The following is a 16619-nucleotide window of genomic DNA, read 5'->3' on the forward strand; positions in this document are numbered from 1 at the left end:
ACACTTGCCTGCGGGCTGCGTCTGTGCCTGGCTAAAATAGGGTAAAATAACTCTCACCAGAGTCACGGTTTCTGCCTCTGTCTCTTGCTCTGGTTCATCGCCGTAGACAACGGGCAGTGCGAGCTTAATCCGTGTCGCCTCAACTCTCAACTGAAGCCAAGCAAGCTGTACGCGCACGCGCACGAGATGAGACACGGACCTGCCACACGTGTGGTGTATCGGGTGATTGTGCCGCACGTCCTGTGTGGCACGGAGACGAAGCGCAGCCACAGACCGCACGTCCGGTGCAGCGCGATCGCCCCACACGAGCACGTACGGGCGAGCGAGCACGCGGCCCGCACGACTCGTCTCGGCCGTCGCCCCTCCCCGCCTGCGAGCCACACGCCCCGTGTGTCAGTAACCACGCGTCCCGTCGCGATTGCCATGGTCCGGACCCTCTTCTGTTGCCATGTTGCTGAACTACAGTTGCCATGTCGGACAACTACAGTTGCCATGGTTGCTCAACTGCAGTTGCCATCTTATGTCAAAGTGCCGGAGGCCATTTTTGGGCAACTGCAGCTGTTGCCATGTATGGTCTGGTCTACTACAGTTACCTTGATTTGAAAAACTTTACGAATTGCCACCTACTAACACTGGACAGTTGCCATGTAGCACTAAGAAAACATGGCAAAAAACATGTTTCGGGTAAAGAGAGAGTTGCCGTCTGCTTACAAGCACGCTAGAGGCAGTTGCCATGTATCCTGCAAAAACACATGGCAACTGATAGCTTTTGGTGTGTGGGAAAGGAGACGGGCATGTGGGCGATGGTGGTATCTTTAGGAGTTGCCACCTACTAACACTAGACAATTGCCATGTAGCGCTACAAACAGACGTGGCAACAATAACATGTTCGGGTGAAAGAGAGTTGCCATCTGTTTACAATCACAAATAGGGCAGTTGCCATGTACCCCTCAAAAGACATGGCAAATGACAGCTTGGGTGTGGGAGAGTGGGAGAATGGGCAGTCGTGGGAGATGGGGAACAGAAGTGGTGCGTGGCGTGCGGGCGCGACATCAGTTTCATCACACGCCCCGACTGGCGAACCGTTGACCGCGGAGAGAAAACGGCGTGCGGGGGAACTCCCTCACACGCCACACATATGAGTTGTCCTACGTGGCACACAAATTCAGTCTTTTCATGCCAAGATTCATGCAGAAAGCGCTGGACGGCGATGGAGGCGTGTGGGCGAGTTGGCTAACGCCGGGCGTTAGTGTTTTCGAAAATTAATACGGGATTTCCTGCCACACTAAAATAGATATCGAGGTCGCCTGCCACGCTAAGATAAATTCAGAAGGCTTTTCCAGCGAGCTGGCGGCTGCTCCTTCCTTCATGCCAAATGCAACTGACCCAAATTCTAAATTCAGGTGACCTACGAGTACAAGACCTAAACTCGTAAATATCTGCCTTGCTGGAGACCACAAAACCCGAGAGATCGGCCGGGGATCAAGGTAAGATGAACGTTTGGCTCATGGCAACGCTTACTAACAGACCCTGGTTCTAGTAGTAGCCTATCGGTTGGTGGTTGTGTCTCCTATGGAGCAAGCGAGCAAGCAGTGACGCCCAGAGCCATTACTGCAACGCAACAGTACTCGGACCACAGCTTTGATCTCTCTCTTGTTGTTGCTGGCGGCCGGTCAGAGATCAGACGGTGTTAACCCAAAGGCTATTTACTTGCACGGTTTACACCCTTACGTTACTTGCGGCTGTGCCTAGCTAAAATAGGAAAAATACTCAACCTTTCACCACGGTCACACAGCTACTAGTGCTCTGGTCATAGGCACTGGCTCGCAGTTTCTGCCTTGTCGCTCATTCTGAAAGGGAGAGGTTGCGTGCGTGCTATGCGGTTCCGGGCAGAGAAACGACAAGTGGATTTTCCGGGGAGAAACGTGTGCAAATATTTGGAGACTATCCATAGCCCCGAACCATTCATATTTTTCTCTGCATTATTTAAGAAGGGAATAAATTTGTCAACCTTTCATCAAATGACAACACATGTCTATGGATGGCACCTTCCTTAACTTCACAATTAGTGGTTGGGGCGCCGCTTAAAAGGAAGTTGTGCGCATATTTTCATTTTAAAAAAACATAGAGTCCTCGCCTCCGTCTAAAAAAGCATTTGTTGTTTTCGACAAGATAGTAAAGATGATGCAAAATATTAAAATTCCAGAAAGAAACAAGTCTTACCCTGAAGCAGAGAAATATTCAGACCCGGACATATACAATGAGGATGAAGAGGAAGCTAATATGGAAACATCGTCTTATGCTATTGTCAAGATGAAGAACCATGTGTCTCTGCAACTCTCAATTGTTTAGGTACTTCAAACCTTGTACCAGTTTAATTTGATGTTGATCGCTTTGTATATCATGCCTTTCTTTCTAAATTTTGTTCAATACTCTGCTTTGCTTTGCACACCCAAATGAAATAGGAATTACAAAAAATAAAATAAAAAATACGACAAGATGTTTGCCTTCATGATTTGTGTTCGACAGGCCAATAATTATATTAAGATCACATTCACGATTCTGTGGCTTCTCTCCAGCGAATCATTAAGTTGTATGAGACACACAGGAGATCCTTCTGTGCTGAGCATATGGGAATAATTTTGGAGATGCTATCGGCCATTACGTCCCATGCAAGTGAAGTGAGTTCTGAATCTGACTTGCACATCAAATTCCACAAAGCATGCTCCCTTTTGGAGATATCTGAGCCAGCAGCCATCCATTTCGAGAATGAATCTTACCAGAGCTAGCTCAAACTTCTGCAAGCTTGCTTCATGACAACCCATCTTTGTCATGAGAAATGAACATTGAGTCACAAATTATGCTTGTTTATGTAAAAATACTACGGAAGTATCTGAACTGTGCAGGCCAGGAACCATATAAGGATGCTTCTTGTCAAGATCCAGTTGTACACTGGGCGCTGCCTTTATGCGCTACTAAGAAAAATGAAATGTCTGCTAGAACCCCATTGGTCCTTCATGTAATGTGGTTGCTTGGTGTCTAGAGAGGGAGTGCTTTAGGAGGAATTTACCCCTCCTTTTCCCCTTATAAGCTAATCTCGTCTGCTGTGAGCAAAACTCAAGCGAGGTTCAAGTTGCATTACATGATATCTTTCAGACATCAGTAGGCCCTATAATCTCAGTATAGCATATATTGATTGTCACCAATTGTACAATTTTGCCACTCCATCATGGTATGGTAAGTTGATTGATAGTCACATAGAAATATGAAATAAGAAAACGATTGCATCTTGACAGTGCCATAAATGATTCAAACATGTTCCTCCAGCATTCTGGTGTTGAAGGTAAATCCTTTTCTTGTTTGTTGGCACGTCAACTTATTTTCAAGCATAGAGCAGGATATTAATATACTCAGATACCTGGAGGGAGGCGGCGACCTTTTGAAAGGCATTTGCCCATCTTTCCTAGCATTAATTTTTATTCATGGGGGTTTCGAACCAGGCACCCCAACCACTAGTTTCTGATGTGTGTAGGCAGAATCAGGCTTGTCATTTTTTTCTTGGCCTCCCACGCCCTCTCTTGATCCCGGCCGACACAGCATCCCCAGCTTGAGCAGACATTGCTGCTGCTGGCTTCTCCTTTCTTGGCCTCCCACGTGGTCTCTTGATTCCCGTCGACGCAGCACCTCCAGTTTCTTCAGCAGGCGTTGCATCTCCAGCTTCAGCAGGCCTTGCATATCTAGCTTTAGCAGGTATTGCATCTCCAGCTTCAGCAGGCCTTGCATCTCGAGCCTTAGCAGGTATTCCTCTCTTCATGACCATGGACACAATATCAGCTGATGATGGCCTGTGCATTCTTGGATTCTCAAGTGCGACATCAACTGATACTGGATTCTCAAGTTCATCTCCAGTTTTGACGGGCATTGGTCTGTACACTCTTGGCCTCCCACGCGATCTCTTGACTCCTGCCGATGCAGCAGGAGCAGGAGGACCGGCCTTTGTTGATCCTCCTTTGTCGGCCTCCTTTCTCGGCCTCCCACGCCCTCTCTTGATACCATCAGTTGACAATGGAGTTGGAGGATGCTCTGCTGCTGCTGCTGCTTTACCAGTTGACGCAGCTGGAGTTGGAGAATGCTTTGCTAGTGATTGCTGCTCGTCCTTTCTCGGCCTCCCACGCCCTCCCGGTATCTTCCTTGGCCTCCCACGGCCACTCTTGGTCGATGGGGAGGCAGCATCTCCATTCGCAGAGAGGGCAACCTTACGAGGCTCTGCTGCTGCTGCTTCTGCTTCTGATTGTTGCATGCCACCGGTTGACGACGCAGTTGCAGTTGGAGTTGGAGGATGTTTTGCTTGTGATTGTGATTGTTGCTCGTCCTTTCTCGGCCTCCCACGCCCTCTCAGTATCTTCCTTGGTCTCCCAGTGCCTCGCTTGTGTGGAGTGTATTCATCATCATCAACGTCATCCTCGCCACTGCTGCTGTTACTCTGGAATCCATCCAAACCGGGATCGGAATAATTCTGCTGGGGCTGGGAGCCGGAGCCGGAGCCGGAGTTGCGTCGTTGCCGGGCCGGCCAAATCATCTCACTGGATTCATGTAAATTGAGATTCTTGGGGAGGGGAGTTGCGGTTGTGTCATCCTCCAAATCGAGATCCGACAAATCCTTATTGTTGGGCTTGGAGGGCCGGCCACGACCGCGCGTGTCGGAGGCGGGGAAGACGTAGCAAGATCTCGATTTTGACCCGTAGCCGCGGACGACGCCTTCGGAGACGAGGCGGCGGAGGTTGGCTTTGAGGAGCTTGTCGTGGGTGGCGGGGAGGCCCGTGAAGCGGCTGAGGATGAAGGCGGCGATGGCGATGCGGCCGGAGGTGCCTCCCAGCTCGGTGAGCGCCTGCGTAATCATCTGCGTTCGAGATCCAGCTCCCCATCAGCAGGAAACGAGAGAGACGAGACTGGAAAGGGAGGTGGGGGGAGAGAAGGAGAGCTTGCCTCGGTGTAGGTCGGGTGGGGGCAGTCGCCGGCGGTGGCGGGCGGCGCCGCCGAAGGGGAGGTGGCCGCCATTTTCCCCTGCCTCCCAGTCAGGGGGGTGATAATTTTTTTTTTTGATTGAGGGTCGTGGGGGATGATTGATTGATTCATCACTCCATCTTAGCTTTCCAATTGCCACCATGTCTTTTTCTTCTAGAAAAAAAAACATGCCACTATGCCTTTTTTTTTTCTAGAGAAAAACATGCCTCAACGCGCCGGCATGTCCCCTGGATGGCGGTTACGAGTTCTGACCGACGGGTTTCTTCCCCACTCGATCAACTTGATGTGATGTGATGTGATCTGGAGTTCTAGATCTTCCTCGTGCTAGTGTTTTGTCTGCATAGTGTAGAATGAAAAGACCATCTTCTACTAAATGAGGGATCACCCCACTAATCTGACTGACTACTTTAACACGTTCAACGAGATTAAGTAGCATTTTGTCATAGTGTGGAACAAAATAGGGGATAGGGGTCCCCTTGGCGAAGACCTTTTTGAGTCTAGAAGTAACTACCAACGTCGTTATTGACCTTGAGGGCTACACTAAGACAAACCTCACACCCACTTGCACCAGTTAACCGAAAACGCATGTGTAAAGAGAATGTGTGAAAGAAAGGACCACTTGACTTTATCTAGGGCGTTTTCGAAGTCGATTTAAAAATGACTCCGTTCAACTCTTTCCGGTGAAGCTCATCATGTACGGTTTCATAGAGCACTAGTGGTTGGGGCGCCACCCTGAGGCGCCGCTTGAGAAGAAGCTATGCACAAATTTCCATCATTCTGAAGCTCGCGAAGGACGGGGACGAGGTGGGCGTGGAGATGGAGGTCGTCTCCGCTTGCGCGCTGGTAAGCCACCATCTCTCCTTCTCTCTCTTTCTCACAGGGGAGTAGCAGGTAGTGTCGATAGGGATACTTGTTTCCTGCATGTTCAAACCTGACATGGCTTCCATTGCACTTCACTCTGCAATGCAAGCATGGTGAACCTGACTTGAACCACACCATATGTGCCTGTCTGTTTGTAGTAATGAAATTGCATTTGTAGCATGCGGACTACATGTAAATTGATTGGTTTTGCGTGTTTATAGGGATGGAAAAAACATTCATCTTGCATTTATTGGTTTCAGAACCTGTGAAGAGGCAGCGGAGGCCCTAAGTATTTCTACAATACATAAATTAACACTTCTAAGATCACATGGGAGGTGCTTTACTTTGTAAATGGGTTTCAGCCTTTTTTTCTCTTTTTTATGTGTATTGAATGCAGTGTTGTAGCTTGTAAGCAATTGAATGATACTCTAGTGGGTTGAGATGAGGTGAATAAACATGTCTCGTAAATAATCTGGTGTGTGACAGGTTGCTCGGAAGATTGGTGATCGTGCTGGTCCTCGCCCTTGGAGCCACCATTCTTTAAAAAAGGCCATAATATAATGCTAGAAGACAAGACTAACAGTGGGGATGTTAATGCACCGCCTGAAGGAAATATGCCCTAGAGGCAATAATAAAGTTGTTATTTATATTTCCTTATATCATGAAAAATGTTTATTATTCATGCTAGAATTATATTAACCGGAAATTTAGTACATGTGTGAATACATAGACAAACAGAGTGTCACTAGTATGCCTCTACTTGACTAGCTCATTGAATCAAAGATGGTTAAGTTTCCTAGCCATAGGCATGAGTTGTCATTTGATTAACGAGATCACATCATTAGAGACTGATGTGATTGACTTGACCCATTCCGTTAGCTTAGCACTTGATCGTTTAGTATGTTGCTATTGCTTTCTTCATGACTTATACATGTTCCTATGACTATGAGATTATGCAACTCCCGAATACCGGAGGAACACCTTGTGTGCTATCAAACGTCACAACGTAACTGGGTGATTATAAAGATGCTCTACAGGTGTCTCCGAAGGTGTTTGTTGGGTTGGCACAGATCGAGATTAGGATTTGTCACTCCGAGTATCGGAGAGGTATCTCTGGGCCCTCTCGGTAATGCACATCACTATAAGCCTTGCAAGCAATGTAACTAATGAGTTAGTTGCGGGATGATGCATTACCTAACGAGTAAAGAGACTTGCCGGTAACAAGATTGAACTAGGTATTGAGATACCGACGATCGAATCCGGGCAAGTAACATACCGATGACAAAGGGAACAACGTATGTTGTTATGCGGTTTGCTATCCTCTGCGCGGCCCCAAAAGGGGGAATCTCTTCGAGAGAGGCGTACGCCCTCGCGCGCTTTGGGGTGGGGGGGGGGGGGGCGGCAGCGTCGGCGGCGGCGTCCTTCATTTGGTCATCCGCGCTCCGTCACGCGTCAAGTTCTTCGGTTGGCTGCTATCGCTAGCGCGCGTGCATAAGCGGGACGTACTCCTCCGCAAAACCATCCTTACGGCGGCGGAGGCAGTGTGTCCTTGTTGCGCGGCCGAGCTGGAGACAGCGAACCACCTCATCTTCGGCTGCCCTTTCGCGATCCAATTCTGGCAGTGCTTTGGTGTGTCGACGGAAGGGGGGCGGTGGAATCCATCCACCGCTTGGACGCGTCCCCTGCAGTCGGTGCGGCATCGCCTGCCGCCTTCATCCTCCTCTGTTGCTGGAGGCTGTGGAAGCGACGGAACGCTGTCGTCTTCAGAAATGATCCGCAGTCCCTTGCGGCCACCTTCAAAGCTTGCTGAGACGACGGCGTGCTCTAGCGCACTAGGCTAGCTTGGGGAGACCATGCCCACATCAATGTCTGGCTGTCTGTTCTTAGGTGTGAGTAGTCAGGCCTCTCTCTCCCTCTCCCTTGTAAATCTGATCACTCTGGGCCTTGGTCCATTTTTTGGGTAATATATTCAGGTGGCGGAGGCCCCCCCTCCCCGCCGTGAAAATTCAAAAAAAAACTCAGCACGGCCAGCCCTAATCATTTTCTAGGTAACTGGATGCAGAAGCGTGAAGTACAACACCACGGAATGCGGCTACAAATGGGGAGGTCCGAAAATTCTTCAGCATTTTGCTGGCCGCCTACTCTTTGCAACTGATAGCATGAAAGCCAGCTTGGCTTCTCTTCTTTTCAGATGCACTCATGCATGTATCCCAACCATCGTGATCTGAATGCCAGTCCTCATCAAACATGCAAGCAGACAGGAAATGACAAGGGGGGTTAGGGTATGTTTGGATGGCGGCTTTTTGTTCATCAACAAAACTCTGGTGTTTGGTTGAAGGTACAATTACATTTCAGCACCTTAACTTGGACCAATTGTTCATACTAATGTCGTAAAGGCCTAAAGGGTGCTCTCTCTCTCAAAAAAGGAAATTACTCATATTAAGAGGAAGGAGATGACGGAGCGCTTGTCTCCTTGCGTCTAGGCTTGATCCAGTTGGTGAAGAGGAAGAAGGGGTTGCGACGGTGATCAGGGACATGGTCGCAAGGCGAGACGCGACCGCTGGCTACGCGGTGCACAACGGTGCGGTAACTGTTGCGCTCTGTTAGCTTTGGGAGGAAGAGAAGCAGAAGGAGGCGACATGATCCAAAGCTGACCCTCAAACCTCATGCAAACGTCTGAACCAAATTTTTTGGAGATAGTTTGCCATCCTACGCCACCCCGCATCGGTCCGGTGATCAGTCCAGATGTACGTTTTCTCACAAACTGGAACCAAACTCGGGGGGGGGGGGGCTTTACGGGAGTCCGGGCGTCCATATGATGAACCAAAAGTCACCACTTGTTTTTCTCTTCTCTCTGTCGGCGGCAGATGTGATGGACGTGTGGGATGGAATGAACCAGAGACACGACGGGCGCGGTCGATAGGAGGGTGGGGTCGGCGGATTGGGTGTATAAGCAGTACATACACTTCGTACATATCTATAGGAAGGTGGATACCAAAGCAGACCTCTTTTTCTTTTGGTGAACCTGCACCCGCCCCACCCTTAAAATTGATACGGGATTTCCTGCCACACTAAAATAGATATCGAGGTCGCCTGCCATGCTAAGAGAGATTAAGAAGGCTTCTCCAGCGAGCTGGCGGCTGCTCCTTCATGCAAAATGCAACTGACCCACATTCTAAATTCATGTGACCTACGAGTACAAGTAGGTTCTAAACTGGTGAAAACCTGCCTTACTCTAGACCACAAAACCGGAGAGATCGGCCGGGGATCAAGGTATTGGCTCATGGCAATGCTCACTCCTAGACCATGGTTCTAGAAGCAGCCTATGGGTTGGTGGTTGTGTCTCCTATGGGGCAAGCGAGCAAGCAGTGGCACCAGGAGACATTATTGCGATGCAACAGTACTCCGACCACAACTTTGATATCTCTGTTGTTGGTGGCAGCTGGTCAAAGATCAGGCGGTGACACGGGCTCTGGCTTTCTCACTGTTCACCCAAAGGCTAGTTACTGAGCTTCCACGGTTTAGGCCAACTCCACCGTGCGACCCCAAACGGACGTCCGCTTTGCCCGGATTCTGTCCGTTTGGGCAGGGCAATGGGTGAAGGAAATATGCCCTAGAAGCAATAATAAAGTTATTATTTATTTCCTTATATCATGATAAATGTTTATTATTCATGCTAGAATTGTATTAACCGGAAACATGATACATGTGTGAATACATAGACAAACAGAGTGTCACTAGTATGCCTCTACTTGACTAGCTCGTTGATCAAAGATGGTCATGTTTCCTAGCCATAGACATGAGTTGTCATTTGATTAACGGGATCACATCATTAGGAGAATGATGTGATTGACTTGACCCATTCCGTTAGCTTAGCACTTGATCGTTTAGTATGTTGCTATTGCTTTCTTCATGACTTATACATGTTCCTATGACTATGAGATTATGCAACTCCCGTTTACCGGAGGAACACTTTGTGTGCTACCAAACGTCACAACGTAACTGGGTGATTATAAAGGTGCTCTACAGGTGTCTCCGAAGGTACTTGTTGAGTTGGCGTATTTCGAGATTAGGATTTGTCACTCCGATTGTCGGAGAGGTATCTCTGGGCCCACTCGGTAATACACATCACTATAAGCCTTGCAAGCATTGTAACTAATGAGTTAGTTGCGGGATGATGTATTACGGAACGAGTAAAGAGACTTGCCGGTAACGAGATTGAACTAGGTATTGAGATACCGACGATCGAATCTCATGCAAGTAACATACCAATGACAAAGGAACAACGTATGTTGTTATGCGGTTTGACCGATAAAGATCTTCGTAGAATATATAGGAGCCAATATGAGCATCCAGGTTCCGCTATTGGTTATTGACCGGAGACGTGTCTCGGTCATGTCTACATAGTTCTCGAACCCGTAGGGTCCGCACGCTTAACGTTCGGTGACGATTTGTATTATGAGTTTATGTGTTTTGATGTACCGAAGGTAGTTCGGAGTCCCGGATGAGATCGGGGACATGACGAGGAGTCTCGAAATGGTCGAGACGTAAAGATCGATATATTGGACGACTATATTCGGACATCGGAAAGGTTCCGAGTGATTCGGGTATTTTTCGGAGTACCGGAGAGTTACGGGAATTCGCCGGGGAGTATATGGGCCTTATTGGGCTTTAGGGGAAAGAGAGAGGAGAGGCTGCGCGCCCCCCAAGGCCTAGTCCGAATTGGACTAGGGGGAGGGGCTGCGCCCCCTCCTTCCTTCTCTTCTCTCTTCCCTTTCCTTGACTCCTACTCCTACTACTTGGAGGGGGGGAATCCTACTCCCGGTGGGAGTAGGACTCCTCCAGGGTGCGCCATAGGGGCCGGCCCTCTCCCCCCCTCCTCCACTCCTTTATATACGTGGCCAGGGGCACCCCATAGACACAACAATTGATCTCTTGATCTCTTAGCCGTGTGCGGTGCCCCACCCCACCATATTCCACCTCGGTCATATCGTAGCGGTGCTTAGGCGAAGCCCTGCGTTAGTAGCAACATCATCACCGTCATCACGCCGTCGTGCTGACGGAACTCTCCCGTGAAGCTCTGCTGGATCGGAGTTCGCGGGACGTCATCGAGCTGAACGTGTGCTGAACTCGGAGGTGTCGTGCGTTCGGTACTTGGATCGGTCGGATCGTGAAGACGTACGACTACATCAACCGCGTTGTGCTAACGCTTCCGCTTTCGGCCTACGAGGGTACGTGGACACACTCTCCCCTCTCGTTGCTATGCATCACCATGATCCTGTGTGTGCGTAGGAATTTTTTTGAAATTACTACGTTCCCCAACAGTGGCATCCGAGCCTGGTTTTATCCGTAGATGTTATATACACGAGTAGAACACAAGTGAGTTGTGGGCGATACAAGCCATACTGGTTACCAACATGTCATACTTTGGTTCGGCGGTATTGTTGGATGAAGCGGCCCGGACCGATATTACGCGTACGCTTACGCGAGACTGGTTCTACCGACGTGCTTTGCACACAGGTGGCTGGCGGGTGTCAGTTTCTCCAGCTTTAGTTGAATCGAGTGTGGCTACGCCCGGTCCTTGAGAAGGTTAAAACAACACTAACTTGACAAACTATCGTTGTGGTTTTGATGCGTAGGTAAGAACGGTTCTTGCTCAGCCCGTAGCAGCCACGTAAAACTTGCAACAACAAAGTAGAGGACGTCTAACTTGTTTTTGCAAGGCATGTTGTGATGTGATATGGTCAAGACGTGATGAGATATAAGTTGTTGTATGAGATGATCATGTTTTGTTGAAGTTATCGGCAACTGGCAGAAGCCTTATGGTTGTCTCTTTTTTGCATAAGATGCAAGCGCCAAATAATTGCTTTACTTTATCGCTATGCGATAGAAATAGTTGCAAGAGCAATAGTTGGCGAGACGACCATGTGACGACACATTGATATAGATCAAGATGATGGAGATCATGGTGTCATGCCGGTGACGATGGAGATCATGACGATGCTTTGGAGATGGAGATCAAAGGCACAAGATGATGATGGCCATATCATGTCACATATTATGATTGCATGTGATGTTTATCTTTTATACATCTTATTTTGCTTAGTTCGGCGGTAGCTTTATACGATGATCTCTCACTAAATTTCAAGGCATAAGTGTTCTCCCTGAGTATGTACCGTTGCGAAAGTTCTTCGTGCTAAGACACCACGTGATGATCGGGTGTGATAAGCTCTATGTTCAAATACAACGGGTGCAAGACAGTTTTGCACACGCGGAATACCCAGGTTAAACTTGACGAGCCTAGCATATGCAGATATGGCCTCGGAACACCGGAGACCGAAAGGTCGAGCGTGAATCATATAGTAGATATGATCAACATAGTGATGTTCACCATTGAAAACTACTCCATCTCACGTGATGATCGAACATAGTTTAGTTGATATGGATCACGTGACCACTTAGATGATTAGAGGGATGTCTATCTAAGTGGGAGTTCTTAAGTAATATTATTAATTGAACTTTAATTTATCATAAAATTAGTCCTGGTAGTATTAGCAGATCTATGTTGTAGATCAATAGCTCGCGTTTAGCTCCCCTGTTTTATTTTTGATATGTTCCTAGAGAAAACTAAGTTGAAAGATGTTAGTAGCAATGATGCGGATTGGATCCGTGATCTGAGGTTTATCCTCATTGCTGCACAGAAGAATTATATTCTAGATGCACCGCTAGGTGACAGACCTATTGCAGGAGCAGATGCACACGTTATGAACGTTTGGCTAGCTCAATATGATGACTACTTGATAGTTTAGTGCACCATGCTTAATGGCTTAGAATCGGGACTTCAAAGACGTTTTGAACGTCATGGACCATATGAGATGTTCCAGGAGTTGAAGTTAATATTTCATGCAAATACCCGAGTTGAGAGATATGAAGTCTCCAACAAGTTCTATAGCTAAAAGATGGAGGAGAAAAGCTCAAGCAGTGAGCATGTGCTCAAATTGTCTGGGTACTACAATCGCTTGAATCAAGTGGGAGTTAATCTTCCAGATAAGATAGTGATTGACAAAATTCTCTAGTCACCATCACCAAGTTAGTAGAACTTCGTGATGAACTATAGTATGCAAGGGATGACGAAAACGATTCCCGAGCTTTTCATGATGATGAAATCGATGAAGGTAAAAATCAAGAAGGAGCATCAAGTGTTGATGATTAACAAGACCACTAGTTTCAAGAAAAGGGCAAAGGGGTAGAAAGGGAACTTCATGTAGAATGGCAAGCAAGTTGTCACTTCCGTGAAGAAGCCCAAAGCTAGACTAAAGCCTAAAACTGAATTCTTCTACTGCAAAGGAAATGGTCACTGGAAGTGGAAATGCCCTGAATATTTGGTGGATAAGAAGGATGGCAAAGTGAACAAGGGTATATTTCATATACAGGTTATTGATGTGTACCTTACAAGTGTTTATAGTAGCCCCTGGGTATTTGATACTTGTTCGGTTGCTAAAAATTAGTAACTCGAAACAGGAGTTACAGAATAAACAGAGACTAGTTGAGGGTGAAGTGACCATGTGTGTTGGAAGTGGTTCCAAGATTGATATGATCATCATCGCACACTCCCTATACTTTCGGGTTTAGTGTTAAACCAAAATAAATTTTATTTGGCGTTTGCGTTGAGCATGAATATGATTTGATCATGTTTATTGCAATACGGTTATTCATTTAAAGTTAGAGAATAATTGTTGTTCTGTTTACATGAATAAAACCTTAGATGGTCATACACCCAATGAAAATAGTTTGTTGGATCTCGATCGTAGTGATACACATATTCATAATATTGATGCCAAAAGATGCAAAGTTGATAATGATAGTGCAACTTATTTGTGGCACTGCCGTTTGGGTCATATCGGTGTAAAGCGCATGAAGAAACTCCATAAAGATGGACTTTTGGAATCACTTGGTTATGAATCATTTGATGCTTGCGAACCGTGCCTTTTGGGCAAGATGACTAAAACTCCGTTCTCCGAAACAATGGAACGAGCTACTGACTTGTTGGAAATAATACATACCGATGTATGCGGTCCAATGAGTGTTGATGCTCATGGCGGGTATCGTTATTTTCTGACCTTCACGGATGATTTGAGCTGATATGAGTATATCTACTTAATGAAGCACAAGTCTGAAACATTTGAAAAGTTCAAAGAATTTCAGAGTGAAGTGGAAAATCATCGTAACAAGAAAATAAAGTTTCTACGATCTGATCGTGGAGGTGAATATTTGAGTTACGAGTTTGGTCTTCATTTGAAATAATGCGGAATAGTTTCGCAACTCACGCCACCCGGAACACCATAGCGTAATGGTGTGTCCGAACATCGTAACTGCACTTTATTAGATATGGTGCGATCTATGATGTCTCTTACCGATCTACCACTATCATTTTGGGGTTATGCATTAGAGACAACTGCATTCACGTTAAATAGGGCACCATCTAAATCCGTTGAGACGACACCATATGAACTGTGGTTTGGCAAGAAACCAAAGTTGTCGTTTCTTAAAGTTTGGGGCTGCAATGCTTATAAGAAAAAGTTTCATCCTGATAAGCTCAAACCCAAATCGGAGAAATGTGTCTTCATAGGATACCCAAAGGAGACAGTTGGGTACACCTTCTATCACAGATCCGAAGGCAAGATATTCGTTGCTAAGAATGGATCCTTTATAGAGAAGGAGTTTCTCTCGAAAGAAGTGAGTGGGAGGAAAGTAGAACTTGATGAGGTAACTGTACATGCTCCCTTATTGGAAAGTAGTTCATCACAGAAATCTGTTCCTGTGACTACTACACCAATTAGTGAGGAAGCTAATGATGATGATCATGTAACTTCAGATCAAGTTACTACCGAACCTCGTAGGTAAACCAGAGTGAGATCCGCACCAGAGTGGTATGGTAATCCTGTTCTGGAGGTCATGTTACTTGACCATGACGAACCTACAAACTATGAGGAAGCGATGACGAGCCCAGATTCCGCGAAATGGCTTGAGGCCATGAAATCTGAGATGAGATCCATGTATGAGAACAAAGTGTGGACTTTGGTTGACTTGGCCGATGATCGGCGAGACATAGAAAATAAATGGATCTTCAAGAGGAAGACGGACGCTGATAGTAGTGTTACTATCTACAAAGCTAGACTTGTTGAAAAAGGTTTTTGACAAAGTTCAAGGTGTTGACTACGATGAGATTTTCTCACTCGTAGCGATGCTTAAGTCTATCCGAATCATGTTAGCAAATTGCCACATTTTATGAAATCTAGCAAATGTATGTCAAAACTACGTTCCTTAATGGATTTCTTAAAGAAGAGTTGTATATGATGCAACCAGAAGGTTTTGTCGATCCTAAAGGTGTTAACAAAATGTGCAAGCTCCAGCGATCCATCTATGGACTGGTGCAAGCATCTCGGAGTTGGAATATACGCTTTGATGAGTTGATCAAAGCATATAGTTTTATACAGACTTGCGGTGAAGCCTGTATTTACATGAAAGTGAGTGGGAGTACTACAACATTTCTGATAAATATATGTGAATGACATATTGTTGATCGGAAATAATGTAGAAATTTCTGGAAAGCATAAAGGAGAATTTGAAAGGAGTTTTTCAAAGAAAGACCTCTGTGAAGCTGCTTACATATTGAGCATCAAGATCTATAGAGATAGATCAAGACGCTTGATAAGTTTTTTCAATGAGTACATACCTTGACAAGATTTTGAAATAGTTCAAAATGGAACAGTCAAAGAAAGAGTTCTTGTCTGTGTTACAAGGTGTGAAATTGAGTAAGACTCAAAGCCTGACCACGGTAGAAGATAGAAAGGGAATGAAAGTCATTCCCTATGCCTCAGCCATAGGTTCTACAAAGTATGCCATGCTGTGTACCAGATCTATTGTATACCCTACCACTGAGTTTGGCAAGGGAGTAACTGGACAACGGTCAAAATTATCCTTAGTGGAATAAGGATATGTTTCTCGATTATGGAGGTGACAAAAGGTTCGTCGTAAAGGGTTACGTCGATGCAAGTTTTTGACACTGATCCAGATGATTCTAAGTCTCAATCTGGATACATATTGAAAGTGGGAGCTATTAGCTAGAGTAGCTCCGTGCAGAGCATTGTAGACATAAAATTTGCAAAATACTCACGGATCTGAATGTGACAGACCCGTTGACTAAAATTATCTCACAAGCAAAACATGATCACACCTTAGTACTCTTTGGGTGTTAATCACATAGCGATGTGAACTAGATTACTGACTCTAGTAAATCCTTTGGGTGTTGGTCACATATCGATGTGAACTATGGGTGTTAACCACATAAAGATGTGAACTATTGATGTTAAATCACATGGCGATGTGAACTAGATTATTGACTCTAGTGCAAGTGGGAGACTGAAGGAAATATGCCCTAGAGGCAATAATAAAGTTATTATTTATTTCCTTATATCATGATAAATGTTTATTATTCATGCTAGAATTGTATTAACCGGAAACATGATACATGTGTGAATACATAGACAAACAGAGTGTCACTAGTATGCCTCTACTTGACTAGCTCGTTGATCAAAGATGGTTATGTTTCCTAGCCATAGACATGAGTTGTCATTTGATTAATGGGATCACATCATTAGGAGAATGATGTGATTGACTTGACCCATTCCGTTAGCTTAGCACTTGATCGTTTAGTATGTTGCTATTGCTTT

The 16619-nt window shown here is 46.0% G+C and overlaps 1 protein-coding gene and 1 pseudogene across 1 annotated transcript; one reads left to right on the forward strand and one right to left on the reverse strand.

The window, feature by feature from the left end:
• Window positions 1-2094: 2094 nt before the first annotated feature.
• LOC109784555 (brefeldin A-inhibited guanine nucleotide-exchange protein 1-like) lies at window positions 2095-4501 on the forward strand (annotated as a pseudogene).
• Window positions 3164-5232, reverse strand: LOC109784557 (uncharacterized). The gene is made up of 2 exons (XM_020343158.4): window positions 4987-5232; window positions 3164-4900 (listed from the first exon to the last, which is right to left on the reverse strand). Exons 1-2 carry the CDS (start codon window positions 5134-5136, stop codon window positions 3548-3550), a joined length of 1503 nt encoding a protein of 500 aa, XP_020198747.3. The 5' UTR covers window positions 5137-5232; the 3' UTR covers window positions 3164-3547.
• Between the last annotated feature and the right edge of the window lie 11387 nt (window positions 5233-16619).

The sequence above is a fragment of the Aegilops tauschii genome, chromosome 5 (genome assembly GCF_002575655.3).
Source record: "Aegilops tauschii subsp. strangulata cultivar AL8/78 chromosome 5, Aet v6.0, whole genome shotgun sequence".
NCBI lineage: Eukaryota > Viridiplantae > Streptophyta > Magnoliopsida > Poales > Poaceae > Aegilops > Aegilops tauschii.